This window comes from Chelon labrosus (assembly GCF_963514085.1).
Source record: "Chelon labrosus genome assembly, chromosome: 6".
NCBI classification, from domain to species: domain Eukaryota; kingdom Metazoa; phylum Chordata; class Actinopteri; order Mugiliformes; family Mugilidae; genus Chelon; species Chelon labrosus.
The window spans coordinates 14,021,642-14,041,626 of NC_140342.1; the positions used below are offsets into that span (position 1 = coordinate 14,021,642).

The 19,985-nt window shown below is 43.3% G+C and overlaps 2 protein-coding genes across 2 annotated transcripts in view; one reads left to right on the forward strand and one right to left on the reverse strand.

The window, feature by feature from the left end:
- Nucleotides 1–14,914, reverse strand: part of clcn2a (chloride channel, voltage-sensitive 2a) — a gene marked incomplete at both ends in the record, with an annotated part of 40,156 nt that extends 25,242 nt beyond the window's left edge. Inside the window, one exon of the mRNA XM_084547074.1 lies at nt 14,864–14,914. Within this exon, the coding sequence (XP_084403200.1) occupies nt 14,864–14,914 (51 nt within the window). The remainder of the gene's footprint in view (nt 1–14,863) is intronic.
- LOC311489800 (zona pellucida sperm-binding protein 4-like) lies at nt 429–3,367 on the forward strand. Its single transcript, XM_084547075.1, has 8 exons — nt 429–737; nt 849–1,036; nt 1,264–1,361; nt 2,053–2,210; nt 2,287–2,479; nt 2,565–2,712; nt 2,802–2,877; nt 3,208–3,367. Exons 1-8 carry the CDS (start codon nt 461–463, stop codon nt 3,324–3,326), a joined length of 1,257 nt encoding a protein of 418 aa, XP_084403201.1. The 5' UTR covers nt 429–460; the 3' UTR covers nt 3,327–3,367.
- Nucleotides 14,915–19,985: the final 5,071 nt, after the last annotated feature.

A 19,985-nucleotide genomic window follows, 5' to 3' on the forward strand; every position in this document is an offset into this window, starting at 1 on the left:
AAGACAGGAAAATAGAGCTCATATACAGGAGGGAGGCAGTGGAGGAAATGTCAGTGTGATGCATATTTTTTTTTTTTATTATTATTTAAAAAGTTGATACTGCATTGAGTATCAGCGAGACATTCAGCTTCTGTAAACAGAAAACAGAACCAGGTGTCAAAAAAAAATTTCACTGCAACTCAAAACTCTTTATTATTTCACAGCTTTTCTTTAGAAAAATCCACTCAGCTTTGACTCAACAGTCGTGTAATCATTTCTTTTCAGACAGATGAGCAGACAATAGGCTCCACCTGTCAGCTCCCAGCTGATTAACTCTGCAGGGCTGTCACACAATTGACTCCTAACAACGAGAGGAGGAGTTCGCATCGAACTACACACAGTCAATCATGTATAAAGACTGCGTCTCAGAAACAGGGGATGTTTTTGCAGTTTTGGCCAGTGCGTAGTTGCCAACACCATAATGGAGCCTTTCCAGTATCTGTTTGGTGTTGTTGTTTTGGTTTTTGATGTTACTGCTCAGCATTACTGGACACCACCTGTGCAGAAACACCAACCTTCTCTTCCTGTTCAGCAGCCTAAGCAACAGTCGACAGTCCCTCCACCTGCAGCTCCTTTTGACAAGTGTCGGGTGGAGGAGGATGAGAAGATCCGGTGTGGGCCTCAAGATATCACTGCTGAGCGGTGTGCAAACATAAACTGCTGCTTTGACGGGCGCCAGTGCTACTATGGGAAAGCAGGTATCTGTGATTTCAAGTGGTTTCTAGTGCCTCTTGCGCATAATGTGGTGGTGGGCATAAAATCTACAAAACAGCCGTAACAGAAATTCGTCCATCTGTCTTCTCGCTCAGTGACGGTGCAGTGTACCAGGGATGGCCAGTTTGTGGTGGTTGTAGCTAGAGAGGCCACCATGCCACCCATAGATGTGCATTCAATCAGCCTGCTACAAACAAATGACGCCCTGTGTACCGCTGTTGGTGTCACTTCTGCCTTTGCCATCTTTCAGCTCCCTGTGACGGCATGTGGCACAACAGTGACGGTGGGTTGGTATTTGGATTCCCTAACATGTTTTAATATGAGAATAGACAAACTTGGTCATCCCTTAAAAGGGAAATCGGAGCAGGATCCTATGCATGTCACATTCATGGAAGTCCCTGCCTCATCTATCAACTATCAAATCTTTATAAAACCATAATCTCATTCCCATCCTATCTCATAATGTGTAATTTCTGTCTTGGTATTTGACAAATGGTTGTCTCTCCGCAGGTGGAAGAGGGTTATGTGATGTATGAAAACCACATGTCTTCCTCTTATGAGGTGGGAATTGGACCCAAAGGATCGATCACCAGGGACAGCCATTTTGAGTGAGTGCATGTTTAATTTAACAAATAAATAATAATCAGGGAGCCTTTCTGCTTTCCTGACCACTTAGGTTTCCTGGGATGTAATCTTGCAGTCTTGAGCACTTAAGTACAGATTCATGCACTACCAGGTAGACAAACGTGTCCCACGCTGGGAAACTAAGCTGCAGTTCATTTAACCAGCACTTAGAAGCATCTCTTTTTCCTAATCCCCCTTCGGAAGCAGCGGTCGGAGCCAAACACAAATCTTTATTCATCAGTCCACTGTTCAACACCAGAACAGACCCTGCATGCACAAATATTCTTCAGACCGTCTGCTATATAAAACATGTATACGGCTTTCAAAGGTTAAGATCTTCCATACCTTTCAAATACAGTACTTCAAAGTATACTGCCTTTGGGTACACCAGACATCCATGCTTCTCTAGCTACACTTTTTTTTTTTTTTTTTTTTTGAAAGGCCCTTTGAATATAACCCTGTACACTTGTTCCTTATTACGGCAAACATCTGATCCCAATCGTGTACCACTTTTTGCTGAACTAACAGGATGTCCTTATTATCCACAAGTGTTTCCGTGAGCTTTGAACAGCCACACACTTCAGTCTTAATGGCCACTGTGGTAGTTAAGTAGGCACTTGACTATTTAGTGTGGGTATTGAGACGGACCAGTGAAGTATTGTGCTCTGCCGACAGGTTATTGTTCCAGTGTAGGTACTCTGGCACAGCTGTGGAGGCTCTCGTCATAGAGGTGAACCCTCTTCCTCCTCCTCTACCGGTCTCGGCTTCAGGATACCTCAGAGCGGAGCTCCGACTAGGCAGCGGACGGTGCCGCTCAAAAGGATGTGTGGAGGGTGAGTGGCACAATCTTAATGCCATAGCAGAATTTTTGGTTTGTGTTATCCTAAACTTTCACTACTTTAATTGCAGAACAAGCAGCATATAGCTCCTTCTACACTGCATCAGACTACCCGATCACGAAAGCGTTGAAGGAGCCTGTCTATATTGAGGTTCGTCTCCTGGAGAGGTCGGATCCAAACATCATCCTGAACCTTGAGCACTGCTGGGCCACCTCCACCCCAAATCCTGAAAGCCTGCCACAGTGGAACCTTCTGGTCAATGGGTATATAAAACAAAAACTGAAACTTTAATGTACATGCCATCTAATCGTATTTGTAGTAAGGCTGATCTATTCAACTACACTACAGGTGTCCCTACCAGGATGACCGATACCTGACCACAGTGGTTCCTGTGGATGGCTCCTCTGGGCTTCAGTTCCCAACCCACCACAAACGTTTCATCAGTAAGATGTTCACGTTTGTGGATCCAAACACCTTTACTCCGCAGAGAGACACGGTACAGCTGAGCTCTACAATACTGGTATCATTAAAAGAAACCCTGCTCAAGCTTCCTTGACCAAACCTGCAACATGCCTTCATTTTCAGGTATTCATCCACTGTGCTACAGCAGTGTGTTATCCAAGCGGCATAAACACTTGTGAGCAGACGTGTCACCGTAAACGTGAGTACTGTATTAAACAATGATTGCAACTATATTATGCTTTAATCTCAAATCTCTGACCTCTTGGTTAAGCAACAGTGATTTATTGATGCCACAGCAATCTCTGGAACTATATAAAGTGTAATGTTTGTAACGGAAAATGTATCTGCATAGATCTTGTAATTGTTGGCCCTAAAGGTTTCCAAGCTGAAAAGGAACTCATCAGGTCTCTCCAGAGGCTTGGAACCAGAGTATTTGACAAACGACTTGATCAATATCAAAGTGATACACCGCTGTCGGGCCGTCAGTCTTTTCAGCACAGTTCATTCTAACTGGACACTCCTATTGCAGGAAGAGCAGTAGCTGCAGCAAGGAAAGTCTCCAGCCAGGGAGCCCTAGTCTCGAGCGGTAAGGTGATCCTGACGGAGCAGAGGACCACACCTGCGCCAGACACCAAACTGAGGCGATGACGGCGCTTGTCAAATTTTAATAAAAAGCTTGTGAAAACACAGCCTTACAACTGGGTCTTGTCTGAATGGCTGAATTTGAAAGTCACTCCTACTGAGGTGGAGGCCGTGTAGCCGAGCCTGTAATGTGACCCCTTTCTTCCCGATTTGTGCTGAGAAAGCACAAGGTTGCATTACAGCTGGGTACTTTGCTGAAAATCTATACATAAATCTGACAATACAGCAAAAAATGCATTCAGACTAGTTTATCAGCACTGAAATATCAGTACTCGCTTGATTGTAGATAAGACGTCACACTGGAGAAGTGTTGTGCATGACTAGCAGTACTGGTAGGGGTTTCTTTCAAACACTGATCTCTTCCTAGCACATTAAGATGAGCAGCACGACTCCTACAGACTCTTTCCACATCTTCCTCTTTATTTTTTGATAACAGTCCCTCTAGATTCCTGTGGTGTGCTACAACTTGCAACAGCTCTCCTCCGCTGCTCTGCACCACTTCCCTCTTTGTCCCACTCCTCCAATCCCCCCCCATCCTCATTGAGATGGGAATCACGACTCTTCCAGACTCGCTCTTTCTGCTCGCATGAGCAGGAGGTGCAGAGGGAAAGCCGAACAGCCGTATAGGGTTCAGACTGACTGACGAGCAGGGGGAGGGACCCTGCTGTCAGGATGCTCATTGCCCTCCACATTTACCTCCAACCCTGCTGGGGAGCATTAAAGCAAGACGTAGCTATGCATCACATTCAGACAGCAGCACTGCCTCATCTGTACGACACATGGCAAAATTCGCAGCCGACGGGTGCGAGGTGACGGGAACTAGAAGCAGCTGCTGAGTAGACATGCATAAACATATCAGAGGCGTGAAAATGTAAACAGATTTCACCACTGATTAAAAGTGGAGGCAGTGCAGTTTGCATGTGTGAAGTGTTCAATGCTTTCTAGACAAAACTGGGCCATCCAGGGTTATGCTATACCAAATTAACAATTTTAGTCCTAAATAAGGGAATTGGATGATGTTTAGAAATAAAATGAGGTACAATATTTAGCCTTGTTCAATTCCCCATGTGTCTGCAATTGCATTTAATGTGGGTTTAATTCAGGACATTGTTTTGGGGCTATTTTTCTTTCAGACTAGTAAAAAGTGTCTAAACTACACATTTTGGTGTATTTTATTTAAATTTGTATTTCAGAAACTGAAGGAAATTATTTTTTTTATATATTCACAAAAAAGGAAATCATTATTTTGGCATTTATCAAATAAGTTATCCGGTTGTACAAAATTAGGATTTAAGTGGATTAAGTTCAGTCAGAAGGGGGAGATGCAAAAGGCTTTGATTTTTCATGAATTGGTCAGTTTTGACATTTTGAGCTCTTAAGCTTCCACATCATTTTGTCTTCCTTCAGACTAGTAGAATGTCCAGATGACATATTTAAGTGTTTAACATACTTTGTCTTTTGGATATGTATTAAAAACAAAAATGTTGTTGTTGAATTTCTTTACTGTAGTGGTTTCTGTAAAAGTCATTCTGTAGTCTTTTGCAGTGAAGTTGGTTCATGTACCATTCACAGCCTAAAATAAAACACACATCCTAAATTTCTTCTATAGAAAAAACTTTGACTCTATATCATAAAATATTTTGGATTTGAAATGTGTTCAGATAACTGTAAAAAACAAGTTATAAGCTGGAGAAGTTTTGTGGTGATATCTATTATGCTGACGTCTCCCTTTAACGCTGAAATGTAGAAGGGCATTAAAAGAAATTAAATCATTCATTCATCTTCTGTAACCGCTTGTTCCTGTGAAGGGTCGCGGAGGGTGCTGGAGCCTATCCCAGCTGTCATCGGGCGAGAGGCGGGGTACACCCTGGACAGATCGCCAGTCTATCGCAGGGCTAACACAGAGAGACAGACAACCATTCACACTCACATGCACACCTACGGCCAATTTAGAATCACCAGTTAACCTAATGAGCATGAAGACATGAAATCATTATACTCAATCTAGGTTTGAAGCACTGCCTTGATACTGTTGCTTGATCAAGCAGACAACTGCGACCGAGTTATCACATGATTGTTCCTTTGGCTTTTGCCGCCCTTCAGTAAGAAGCATTCCGTGAATCACTGTTGAGCTGACAACGATGCTCTCAGTCACCAGCTAGAGGAGCTCCGCTGCTAAAAAGCCACTAATTCGGTCACTGACGATGGTGATTCAGTATTTTGTTCGCACGTGTGCCGAACAATTCTACTGGACACCCCTAATTTTAAGAATGAAAGTGAAGAAACAAGTGTGTGCTGCAAAAGTTAGAGGCCAATTTCACTTCATCAAAGAGAATCGTCACGACTGCGTTAGTATTTCCTAAATGGCCCATATCTGTCAACGTCTTCAGATCCTGATAAATGAATTAATGCACAGAGGAACGTGTCAGACGCTGCTGGTTGATAACTGATCTACATTTTATCATCACTACACTATTCCAACTTTCCTTCTGAATCGTATGTTCTGGCTCAAAGTAATTTTCACGCCCACAGGCCGCAGTATAGACACACACAAACCCACCACCAGCACCAGACAAACTCCCACTTGGACTATAAACGGGACCTGTTAGTATTTCGTACCACAAAGCAATCACGGGCCATCTGGAGCGTGGCCCCCTGGGAGAGCAGCAGGTGGGACCCTGTGGGTTAAATGAGCTGTTACTGTATCAGTAACCAGTTTACCTCCCACACCACAAACAACCCTTTAAACCAGTTCAGCTCCTGCCTCCCGCTGGCCTGCTGACTGGTTTTTCACAGATCGTAATGCTAGGGAGAGGAAGCAGCAGCTATCATGACTGACCGCGAAAGGCCGAGTCAGTCTATCAAACAAGTCCCTTATTTGAACAATACAGAAACAAATTAAAAGTCAACTATTCAGATCCAAACCACTCAGAGGTGGACGTTTTAGAACTTTTACAGCTATGCACTAATGTCCATGTCAGTAGTATCTACATGCACCTTCAGAGATATTCAAATAAGTATGTGTTTGGATAAGTAGTTTTAGCTTTTATAAAATAAACTTTCTACAGTAAACCCACAGTATTTGCTTTTTAAACATGTAATGGTGTGAAACGGAATAACACATCTGTCATGTGGCTGTAATTTGGAGTGAAGCAACGTAAAGATGGGGTATATACCATGAGGGAATTTGTTTTTGATGTAATATTTATATGCTGGCAGCTGCTGTATCTATTTCATCCTGGAACCATTCGGTTCTTTCAGCCGTTTGAAGGCAACAGAAACAAAAAATGAACAAAATACTGATGCAAAACCAACTTTTAACCATTTATATGGTGAATTTACAGTTACATCAGTTTACATCAGTTTAGCAGATCAAGCAAGGTCAATATTATTATGATCCATTTAGATTCATTTTACTGCCTATCTCTTGGATACACTGTAACTCTGATGTTCATTCTCTTCTCTCTAGTCTCTAGTTTTTGGTTCCTTTAAGTTCCTGCTAAGGGAACTTTACAGTATATGTGGCTCTTTGACTATTACAGGGGAACTACCGTTTTTTACAACCTGGACCTTATTTCTGGCATAAAATACAATCATTTACTCATCCATATAACTTCCGAGTCCTTGGGAAGATATTTAGCTCCAGTGGAGCGCTGTGTATATCCATATAGTGGGAGTGACTGGGGCATCGAAACGCAGCCTCTAAATAACGCATTATCTGCCGTGAAACTCGTTCATTTCACCAATATTTTGTTATGATACGCTAGTGCTATTCCCTGTTGAGTCCAGAGTTACCTGTTATCAGGTTGTAAAAAATGGTAGTTCCCCTTTAAATGCACCACTTTTACCCCTTTTATACCACAGCCGTTTGGAGAGGGCGCGAACCAGCTCCTCACATTTCGACAAGAACCGGCTCTTTGGCAGCAAATCCCCTCTCTACAACCAAGAACCTATCAGGTCCGGGACTGGAGGCAGAACTATTGTGGCCAATAAGATTGACAAAAACTAAAACATTGTAATTGTCACTGAAAAAAACAGAATCAAAACAGAAATTGTATATGGTCTAGTTTGCCAATCTAAAGTAGGAGAAGAAAAAACAAGGTTTCAGTATGGATGGGAAATCAAAGCAGCTGTAGATCTGTGGAGGTGACTTATTGTTTCTTTGCTCTGTGGTCCTCAACAGAAGTTCGGATCTTCAAGGACCTTCAAAACCAGAGTTCGAATGGGAAACGTGCAGAGCGATGCAATGGCGCGGCACTATCTATCTGCTCTCTGTCTAATGGAAAAACAAACTTGATCATGGATGGAAAGTGTTCACCAGCTTTTCATTCACCATCTAACTGCGGTGTGCCTGTGTACACATCTTTTCTCAGAACACAGCTGCCTGTTACAGCAAAGAATCACACTGTGAGAGCAGAGAGAGGGAATTAAAATAGTACAGTCTTCAGGCCTGAGTCACGGCGACACTCTGTAAAGCTGAGCGGAGCTACCGGCTCACTACAAGCAAACGTCTTCCACATTATCACACTGTTTAGACACGGTCACTTGGTAAATATTTCATTCATTTATTCATTCACTTTCTGTAACTGCTTGTCCTCTGGAGGGTCGCAGGGGGGCTGGAGCCTATCCAAGATGTCACTGGGAGAGAGGCGGGGTACACCCTGAACAGGTATGCAGTCTATCACAGGGCTAACACAGACAAACAGACAACCATTCACACTCACACCTACGACCAGATACACCCTAGACACACCTAGAATCACCAATAAACTTAAGGAGCATGTCTTTGGATGGTGGGAGGAAGCCGGAGTACCCAGAGTTTCTTAAATTATTTTACAGAAACGTTACTATATCCGGATACAAGATATTGTAATAGAAGATTTATCTACCCAAGGAAACTATTCAGAGCTTATTGCAGTGTATGTCATCCAAGAAAATAGCTCTGTAAAAATGTAGTAATTTACAAATAGTGCCACCATAATAGTTTGTCCAGCAGAGAGCACTGACAAGTTAATAGCCCATAAGTCTTTCCCAGATATGGAGTAAAAGCTACCCTGCCCCAGCTCACATTTCACCCAACACCACAACTTCCCGTTCAGGATCACCCACCGGCTTTTTAACAAGAAGACAGCACCACACGTCCGCAGAGTTTCCACTCTGCAAGACCCCCCACTTTACTGCTCCATCACTCGCTCTGCCGCCTTTCTAAGTCAGACCATGTGCAAGCCTAGCACAACAGATGAGCTCAAATGTTCTTTATTATTCAGCAACTCCCAAGACACTGCAGGATAATTTATTCACTGTGAGGAGACGGCAAGGACAAATATTTGACGGTTTGAACTTCTAAAACTTTCTTTTTTTTTGTTAATACATATTCATAAGCGGATTTTAATCTCTTCTTCTCTTGAAGAGGAAGGATCCATCACTGCATGGAGAATGATTGATGCCTTGGGACCTTAGTAGTTTGATTACTTAAACGCCTGCTGAGTGAGTATTGATGAGACCAGCGGAATAACTAGAGGACTAAAGTGCTCCATCTGATCTGAACCCTGTGGCCTCCAGGGACTGGAAATTGAATTAAAGGAGGAAGAGACAGGTTTGACTCATCTCACCGTCTACGTGTGCATTAACATAGGTAGCAGAGGCTGCTTTTAGAATAGTCACCTATGAGTCACACACACACGCCGTGAAGTAAACATGCAAAACCTTGTCATGGAGATATGTGCACGCATGCGAACCCCAGACACCTCAAACCACTTCGATCAAATTAACAGAGAGCCGCACAAAGCATGGCGGTGTGTGTGTGTGTGTGTGTGTGTGTGTGGAGGGGTGATGTCAAGGAGGCTGTAGCATCAAGCAGAGAGAGTGACAGCTTGTCAGGAAGAAGACTTGGGGAGGTGGGGGGCTGTTTTGCATGAGTCATGACTCTCATCCACAGAGATTATGTTTGCAACAGGTTTAAAATGAGCATTACCAGGATTCGGAGCAGGAAGATGAGAAGGAATTTTAACTAGTGAAGTACAATATTCAGGTACTTTTTGCTTTTCACTCATGCACACAGGATGTTAGCACCGTCCGTCAGGAGCAACTAGGGTCAACAGCGTGTTGCTCAACACGACACTTGAACTGACATTGAACTGCCAACCAGTTTGTCCATTAGCTGCAGTGTCCCCTGACACACCTCAGTGCGGTGATTTAGTACAACTTAAATGTTTTTGTTCATGTACATTAAACAGGATTTGAACCAATAGAGTGTGAGGTGAAAAAAGGAATCACCATTCTTGCAATGAGGATCTCAAAGTCAGCGTTTCTTTATCCAAGCGGTGCACTGAATCTCACACAACACAAGGTTATGGGAGAGGAGCTCCCAGAACAGAAAAATGAAACAGTATTTATACACAATGCTAGATCATCTTCAGTACAAATCATACTGCCTAGCAACAAACATGTTATCTATTCTTCGGAAGGAGGGAGTATCTTCCTTGAGATGGCACCAAGACCTCAACATGTTTTCTACAAAACAAGGCACACAATCATGCATGAATATAACCTGTTTGATAAATCTAGTAACTAAACCCAATATTTTTCTATCATAGAGCATATACGTCAAACTCAGGCCCGTGGGCCAAATCTGGCCCATGTTGTAATTATATTTGGCCCGAGAGATCATTTCAAATGTCGATTAGAGCTGGCCCGCCAGTATAAATCGCAGGCACCACTAATACTGCAAATCCCAGAGCGCTTTGCTGGTTTGTTGGCGCATCAATCAAGACCTGCAAGCACCTTCTGTTGACATTCATTAGCAACTTCATGATACCAGTCACCTCGGGCAAATTTAATCCACACCTCCCCGAAAAATGGCCAAACGAAAGATAGAAAACAGGAGCTTTCAGGTGGAGGCAGATCATCTGTTCATGAATGTAAAGGACTGTGCCGAGCCAACGTGGCTGTAACAAAACTTGCCGCTACTACAAGGCAAGGACTGTTAATAGCTGAATTGCTGAATTGTTGTATTTCAATAAATATCGAGTCTGGCCTCCAACTTTGTCCCAGTTTTTTAAATTCGGCACACTGTGTCTTTGAGTTCGACACCCCTGGAGTAGAGACTTAATGGATTAGTCAATCAACAGACAATCAAGTGGTAACCTTTTTTTTTTTTTAAATGACTAGAAAACTATGTTGCTATTTTCTGAGCTTTTGCAGATAACTATAGCTTTTTTTTGAATGAATCCTTAAAAATAATCCACACATTAATTAACAAATATCTACAGCTGTATGCATGCTTCTTTTAGGCTTTTGAATTTAACATCCATGCATCAGTGATGATAATAAAAGTAATTTGCAATAAGACAGCAATTACTTTAATTATTTTACAACTCATAAATCTAACTCTCCTTTTAGGAATACTTTTACTGTGCATTTTTGATAATATCACTCACTTGCCAGTTCATTAGGAACCCTAGTGAAAATAAATGCATTCTAATGTAACAGTCCTGCACTAACTCCTTATGAAGGTTATGGTATTCACCATTAGTTTATAATAACTGAGAGGGCTGTTGATTCAACCGTGTTTTCATTTAGAAGGCTTTGATTTGTAGTACTATCGTATTTTAATGTATTGTGTTGTACCAAAACCCAATTCCATTATTTCTATTAAATAACAGAAACACTTTCGTGTTTAATTAAATCCATTTTAACAGCAACACAAACCACGTCCTCCAAAATGATCGTACAGTTGAACTACCACCTTTCTGACACCGTTTCAACGTAAACTGAATATTATAACAGTCATGAAGTGCGGGAATATTATATTAGGATGCATTCGTTTCACTAATGTACTTAATGAACTGGCAAGTGAGTGTACATTTTAGTATCATTCTTCTGCTGCTCTCTTTCTCCTTTTTGGGAGTACTTCAACATACTTAATGTCTGTTGATGCACTTCGGTTTGTGAACACAGTAAAATGACTATGGTCTATTTTTAGAATCAAATGCAATTAGATTTTTTTTTCTTTTTTTTCCCTGCCTGCAGTATCTGCAGTGGACCGTTCAGTGCTGTGCAGGTAACAGCACCGTTTGGAAGTGCAAGGGCCTGAAATGGACTCAAGCCAGCCTCTGTGTGGGAGAACGGACAGAATGCTGACTACGAGGAACTAGACCCCCCCTGAGGAGACAGCGCTCCTAAGGCTGTGTGTGTGTGTATATATATCAGAACCAGTAAAAGGGAAAGAAGCTGAATCTATACATATACAGTATAAATGTACAGATAAACCAAACGTTAACAATGGTTAATTTGAAAGCCCAGGAATGCCTTAAAGTGACAGAAGTGAAGCGCAGAGTGCCACGCTCATATTTACCAAGCCAACTGGTCTGTCACACCAAACAATACAAAAGAGAACAGAGGCAACAGACCTCGCACTGGTGAGTCCAGTTTGCTTGCTCACTGCTGTTCAGGAGACAATCTGTGTCTGATTTCTGCGCACTGCGTACTACCAGTACGCCAATATTAGCATGTGCAGTGTTAGTCCATGTACTGTATGTGCAAGTACCACCACCCTACCTGTTAAACTACATGCACTGGTAGTGAGCATGCAGAACTACAGACATGCATGTGTTGAATTTTGTCTGTGGTTGGGAAAATGTACAAGAATTTAGTCGGACAAACAGCCTGCCAATACTTTGACGCACCGAGGGAACAAAACGAAGGGATTCTCTTCTTCTGCACCACTGTGTCTGTATTTTACATAAAATGTTGCAGTAGCGTGGCTTTAAATATTCATCAACCACAGATATATTGAAGAAGGTTTAAAACAGTAATGGATCTTGTCAGTTGAATGGCTGTAAGGTGCATACTCTATCCTATACACTTAGATAAGAGAATGCAGCTTGTGTACTGTAAATACATGTCTGCGGTGCTGCAGTGCCCTGTGGTGGAGGGGTGGGGTTGGCATTTCCTTCTCAGGTGGATCATGACTTTGATCCTGGCAGCAGCCAAATCCTGAAGCCTCCTGCTGCTGGAAGAACATGAACACGCTGTCGCTAACATCTGCTCCGACGGAGATTGACCACGCACTCATTTGAGCGCGCCGTTGCCTATGTGTAGGCAGGTACGTAAGCGCAGGTGCAGAACATACCCTCCCCCACACCACGCACCTCTAGTACACTCACAAACTACAATAACTGGACCTATGGAGCGAACTTGCCCACGCTTATGAAAAGAGAAAACACATGCACACACGCCAACCCTATGACACATCCAGACCTCCCACACCTCTGAAAAAGGCTTTTTGAGAAAAAGCCTCAGATGGAAGGCGGCAACACTTCGACACCAAGTCACCACAACGCCGTCTGTCTTCAACGCTTTTCTTTTCGGTCTCTGACTCTTCTTCAGTTTACCTGCTCCACTCCTCCATCCCAGGAGACGGCAGGGAGGCCGACAGCCACTTCCCTCTCTCCCAGCATGCACTGCACCTGACAGTTGTAGAACCCAGTGACCCATGCACCGAACCCTGTTTGCTTTCCGGCTGTCAGTCGCTGCTTATGGATTGCTCCTGCATCTCCACAAGTAAAAAGAATGACTTCTGCCCAAAATAAAACAACTGAGTCCATTCACATTGCCTTCCCCCGTGAGTGTCTTAATGGTTTTGTTTTCCTGTTTTGCTCTTCACTTTGCATAATGAGCTGGAGGGGAACGTGAAATGCTTTCAAAGCAATTTCCAAGAAATCGGGTTGGTGCAGCATCAGTGCACAATATATGAATGGCTCTAATTTACATAACAGAGAATTGTTTCCTTTCTTATTAGGAATTAAAGCAATTCAATCATTAGTATCATTTATATATTAAATTTGTGATACCAGGCACATTGTCACTTAATGGATTGTCAAGCATTGCTAACTGACTGCAAAACTCCAACAGGAGCCATAAAATTAAAACGTTTATTATTCTCCCTTTGTCTTGGTAAATTTCTGGTCCTATTAAAAGATTATTCCAAAAAATAAAAAATAAAATGTAGACGTAAATGAAGCGATGACATTTTTGTCCTTCTTCCTCTTGGAAAAGATATCAGACAAAACCCTCTGTATCTGCTCCATGTCATCTGCTCAGTCCTGCTAAAGCTCCAGTGCTCCTCTGCTGCCAAAATGCGCGCAAACACATGACTGAAAATCCTCTGAATCGCGCTGATGGCAAACAATAAAACACAAAGGATCCTTTTGTCAACATTAGAGTCCAATTTTAGGCTGCAACTGCACCTGCGAGAAACTCAGAGCCTTCAGATTATCAGATTGTCTTTGTTTTACATCCATGTTTAAATGCCATTCAGAGAAAAACACATACACCACAGCATCTTACACCTGCTGGATGGAATTTGATCGATAGCGCTGCCACTTTGAACTAACGACACACACTGCACCACTGCATGCATGAGCAGGAACACACACACACACACACACATGCATCTGTTTTGGGCTAATGGACTGGTATGCAGAGAGTGAATCACGAAGCCATTGGTCTGAGCGCTCTGGTCAAAGGAGAGGGAACGGGACGAGAGCACGTTCTGCTCCCCTGAGACTCAGACTGCCATTTTACATTACTATTGATCTTTGCACCGAGACACACGGCACGGCATCGATCTTTAAACCAACGAGCTCAGAAAAAAAAAAACCTCTGTACCACTTGGGTCCAGCCCAGCTGCACTGAGACAGGCTGACCAACAGATCTCGTGTCCTGTTCGCATGTGTGTGCAAAAAAAGAAGAAGATAGAAAAGGAAGACTGCAGTCAGAGACACACAAATCAGCCTATCACTTTAAACCACCGGTTTGCCTATCTGTCTTTGTCCCTCTATCTGAATATAGATATGAGTGTGAAGTGCTCCAGGGCATCAATCTCAGTCCTGCATTGACATGAGCGTGGAAAAACTGGTGCATGAGGCAATTAATATTCAGAAACACTCCACTTTTAGTTCATAAGGAAAGAAGGGGCGACTCTGGCAAACAGGAAGGGCTGAGAGGAAAGATGACACGGGAGTAAAAGACATGGCCCGGGCAGGGACGAGATCTGCAAGAGAAACACGAGCGATAAGGAAATACAGGACGTGAGCGAAATACCTTAGAACTCGGTAATCTATATTTCAAGGGTGTTAACATCTCCATAAGTGATTGGAGATAGCCATACGTGTATTTCTGTGAGCTGAACAGATTAATCTGACGTGCTCTTGTGGAATCTAAATGGATAAGAATTAATTATGTGGGTGGGTGCAGGCAGAGCTTGAGAGTGATGCAACACCTGTGGATCAAGGTGAATGAGGGGAGAGCAGGGGTGGGATCCTGGATATGACAGTAGCTGCTAGAGGGGAGGCACAACAAAAAGCCTTTTTAACAAATTATTTGGATTTGCACAGGAATACGGAATAGCTGCGCACAGCCTCCCCTCTATTCCGTTACAGGACACAGCTGAGCAGGCAGCAGCTTCGTCTCGGTCCTCCCGGTCCAGTAAGGCGTCCTTGAAAAGGCCTGCAATACCCGACGCATGACGAGAAACTCACCAAAGTTTGCTGATATTGAAGCGTTCGGTTTTCGGCCTTGTTCTTCACCATTGCCGCAATATCCTCGTTAAGACCACCGAAGCCGGCGGGACTCTCAGGGGTGCAAGTCGCTATACTCTGCGGAGGAGGAGGAGGAGGAGGACCCTGCGCGGCCGCCTGCCATCACATGTGCATCGTGTAACAGGTTCCTTATCGTCAGCCCTCCTGCATGATGCAAAGCAAGGTGTGCGCGTGTGTGAGTGTGTGTGAGTGTGTGTGCGCCAGATGAGAGTAAAGCCGGCAGTAGCCTTGAAGCAGCGGTGCCGGTGCGGTGCAACTGCGAGAGACCGCCTCCCTCCTCCACTCTCACTGTGCTGCTGCCTCCCTGGAGTCACCGGACTGGATGATGTTCAGGGGGTTAGTGCTTTTGTGCGCGGGCGTGCGCAGGTGTTACTAAAGGATCGTGTGGACGAAACACGATGTATGATGTTGCTTTATTTCATTTCATTCTATTTTTTCATTTTATTTTGTTCTTGCGTGGTAATGCTTAACCACCCATCTGTCCTTTGCTCCTGGTTTGAGTCATCGCTGGATTGAGTGTGACGGGTAGTTCTGAAGGCTTGGCTCCATCAGTGTCAGAAAGAAATCATTAAAACTATCACTTTAGAAGTCTATCCGGACAAAGAATGGCGCGTCAGGAGTCGTGAGTGGCCATACAGTGCCAACATCCCTCACACAGGATGTTCAAGACTGATTAGCTGTATTTTACTGAATGTTTGATCTCTGGTTTACTCTAAAAGAAAAGTGATCAAAGTTTAAGCAAGCTTGAATCGCACTCTAAAATTCTTACTTCCAATAAGACAATTCATAAGGGTATTTAACGCAGCTGTATATCCTTCAGGGACCCTCCAGAGCCTCAGCTGCAGTCTTTCTTTTAAAATACGGAGACCAACTTAAAGGGACAGCATACCCCAAAGTCAAATACATACATATTCTATATATACTCTGGCCTGTGCTGCAATTTATTCCGTTTAGATTTTTTTCGGTGTGAGCATAGATTGTATGTAAAAATGGACACCTCAAAAGTGAAGCCAAAAGCATGTGGAGCACCCCCTGGTGGCTGAGTGTAGTATAGCTCATAAAGCCCGCCCTCCTCCATGTTAGTGGATGGGGCATGAGCCAAACATCAAAGCACATGTCAAATACATACAAAAAAAAAAATCTTTTTTTCAATATCACATTTCACAATCACATTTTTTCTGATAAGGTTAATTTTGAATAGTTATTTGATGCCGTGAAAGTGAGAAGTAACATTGTGATGGCCGCTGTGATTGACAGCTGCTCTCAAGGAAGTAGTGGAGTTTCTGGCAGACTGTCTTGCAGATCCAGCATTTACTTAAACTTTGCATAACTTGCACTGTTTTAAACTGACAAAATGAGTGGCTCTGAGGTAAACTTTACAAACCAAGCTACTGTTGCAGTGTTTTTGTAAGTTTATTCATTCGTTCGTTCATCTTCTGTAACCGCTTGTCCTGTAAGGGTCGCAGGGGGGCCATAGCCTATCACAGCTGTCATCGGGCGAAATTGCGTGGTACACCCTGGACAGGTTGCCAGTTTATCGCACGGCTACCACAGAGAGACAGACAACCATTCATACGCACACCTACGGCCAATTTAGAATCACCAATTAACCTAACGAGCATGTCTTTTTGTTTTTGTAAGTTAAATTTGCAAATTAAATTATATTTAGCAAGACAACGAGCAGCCAGGCTCTGTCAAAAGCTCATGGAGTGTGCCTGCAATTGAGTCTAGTGGAAGTATAGGCTGCAGATCGATACTGGCTTCAGAAACGCTTAAGATTGGACTTCACTTATCCACTTATTTTTGGCTTCACAATGGCCCATTTGAGAAAGTGCGGACATGTTGTCTATCTTTAGACACAGTCTTTTGATGTGAGTTGCTCAGTCATATAGGTGTCAGCAGAAGAGATTTCTGGATTCCCTCAAATACACTCGGCCTGTGGTGCTCAGAGTGCCAAAAACTCTACAGCAATGTCTTTCTCCAGAAGTCAGTCTCAGAAATGACCACACATGAAATACTCACAGACCTTGTGGACCGTTTTTGGATCTATGCTCCGTGTACCTACTGTAACTAGCCCATCACATCACTGTGCAGAAAGCGGGTGTGATAATGTGACATAAACAAACCCGTGGCTCGACCTGAGCTCTGGATGTGACGCCTGGAGGTGAACAGAACTGAGAAGGGTTGTGGCAATTTCAGACTGAAATGATAGCTGACAGCAGCTAGGGTGACCAGATGTCCCGCTTTGTGCGGGACAGTCCCGCATTTTCATTACTTTTCACACGTCCCGCAAATTGAGACGTTGTCCCGCATTGTTATTGACAGTCAGACTCCAGTTTTGAAATGCATGTTTTATAATCTGGCATTTATCCAATCGCTGTTTGGAGAAAGCAGTGAGGGCTGTCATCAGGGGTCGGGGCGGGCTGTTTGATCATGTCAATCAAAGTGGGACGCGGACGCAGGTTAAGGGCGCGCCCACCAACAACAAACAATGCAAATCAGATCAGAACGGCATGCAGCGCGAGACATGGAGGGAAGCACAATCCGTATGGCTAAGATGAGGAAATAAAGACTGGGAAACTATCTATCCCTGAATGAAACCAGTGCAAGGCGAGTCTGGTAAAGTTTGCTGTGAAGTTTGCTTGAGTCATTTTTCCGTTTCACACGGAGGTGAATACGACGTGAAACGACACAGACAATGCGAGACAAAACGTGTTGCTCACCTTGGGAACTTGGGAAATTTGCATTTAAGCAAGTTTTTATATATATTTATATTGTAAAATATATTTGTTAAGTTTTTATTTGCAGGCTGTTATGTGCTACTGAATCAATCAGATGGCAAAGCATAGTAATGTTATAAGCAAAGGGGCAGAATAGAAATGTTTATTTTTTCTCATAGTTCTTTTAGACTACCTTGATGCATTGGTACCTCACATTGTCCCACATTGTCCCACACAAACGTAGTCTTTGTCCCACGTCTGGCGAATTGGGATCTGGTCACCCTAACAGCAGCAGAGGGGAACATATTTAAACACTGACGGCAATTACAAGATTGGCTGATTGAAATTGTAGCAGCAAAACGCTTCAGCAGGAAACTCCTATAGTCATCTGGTAAGAAAAACTGGAGACTTGTGAATGAGACAACGGTACATTGAGCTTCATCTGGGGAGTGTATTTGAGTACGTATAAAAAGTTCCCACATGCTCGCAACAAGATTGGTGTGGATTTATGGAAGAAGGCATTGCTGTTTAGTTTTTCAAATCAATTTTTTCCTGGCACAAGTCAAGTGGAATCTAGTTCTGTTATATCTGGGAGAAGTCGGAAATCTCTGCAACCAGTTGGAGCTTTGCAACCCACACGAAGATGTAAAGGGATAAACAGCTCTACAGGTTAGAGGGAAAGCAATAATATTTATTATTTTTGGGGCGAGCTGTCCCTTTAAGACAACCACAATTACATCATCGAAGTTATTTTTTCAGACCTCCGAAAGCTCTTCTGGGAGTCACAGAAAACATGCGACTGTTTTCACAGTCTGTGCAGCGCTCTTGATTAGAAATTTACCTGAACATCACATCTGAAATCAGTCGAATGTCCCTTTAACATTTTTAGACCTTGCGTTGATGCAATCTGAGCCAGAATGACAGTAACTCTGACTGCTTGAAGCATGACAGTGATAAGCAGATGATGGATTATATACAACAATAAAAAATAATATAAAGGCTGGAAACACATATTTTTCAAATTGTGTTCTCTATGTCAGGGTTTTTACATTCCTCCATCTGTGAAGATAACATCAGGTTTCTCTGACAATTCAGCCGCAAAATAATATGACAGGTTACAGTAAAACGCTTACAGGCACTTTCTAAAGGGCATGACTGAGAGTCACCAAATGTTCTGATGAGTATGTGTAAATGATGTGACTTTTTTTTTTTTTTTTGTGAAGTCAAAATCACAAGATATTAACCCAGATGCACGTCTCGGGAGAGGCTGTATCCAGTACCAAAAAGCTCACACATGAAGGCTTGCGACACTCTCAGATCATTTCCTCTTCTCAGTTGACATGTGTATTATCATACTGTGGGAGCTCGTCTCTTTGAGCTTTCACTAAAGCCTTTTCAGAGGTGCTACGTACTGGCACTGAAATCTATTGCGCTGAAAGATATGATGCCAAGTGGGCCTTACACCTGAAAGATAACCGCCGTTCCAAGGATTCACTGCTTCTTTGCCAGGAGCCAAAGATCCTTTGTGCTTGCCAATATGTCTCTTCAGCTGGAAGTTTAAATTCTGACGTGGTCAGAATTTACTCAAGCCAAAGCGAATGATGTGACCTAACCCACTCCTTGGATTGTTATGAAACTGCACCAACAGCAGGTCACTAATGAATTCGGTGGCACCACATTAAACCATTTAACTGGTCACAGGCCAGCATGCATTTGAAATTCAAACTCTCTGATCCTCTACAGGTTAAAAGACTTAATTCCACTGGGAGTTAAGGCCCCAGAGTAGCAGATAAAACAGTCCCGCATAAGGCTGCAGCTGATTGGCTGTTGGCAAGGCAACCAGTTCAAAATGCTGGACCACAGGCACCAGGATGATCCGAAGACCACTGAATGATTTCACCCCAAAATACATCCAATCAAAAACACACTCTTTCACTTACAAATCCCATTAGTCATGCACTTCATGTTCACATGCACCTTCAGCCCGTATCTCAGCCTGACATCACATTCCTCTCTGAGTTTAATGAGAGTCGCCGGCTTCATTTTTATCACAGAGCTGGCAGCCACAGGCAGACAGAGGTAGGATACCGTGGCCCCGACAGCAGAGGAACTGGGTGCTCTGCAGCCCCGAGCACCAGCACACTGACCCACATCTCTGCAGCTCCACGGGGTTCTGGAGAAATTTACCACTTGTGCACGGAGGCCAGCTTGGCACCACGAGGAAGGACAACATGTGTGACAGTAAAATAAGAGATCAGAGGGTTTCCAAATAGACCTCAGAGTCCACATGATCAAAAAGAATTGGAATGATGCTCAAATAAAACGTCTGTGTGATCAGAATG

Bases quoted from the DNA above. Each gene is read 5' to 3' on its own strand.
- LOC311489800 (XM_084547075.1), top strand. From the start codon at position 461: ATGGAGCCTTTCCAGTATCTGTTTGGTGTTGTTGTTTTGGTTTTTGAT. The intron at 1,037-1,263 runs GTGGGTTGGTAT...GTCTCTCCGCAG, and splicing joins CATGTGGCACAACAGTGACG to GTGGAAGAGGGTTATGTGAT. The intron at 2,211-2,286 runs GTGAGTGGCACA...CTTTAATTGCAG, and splicing joins CTCAAAAGGATGTGTGGAGG to AACAAGCAGCATATAGCTCC.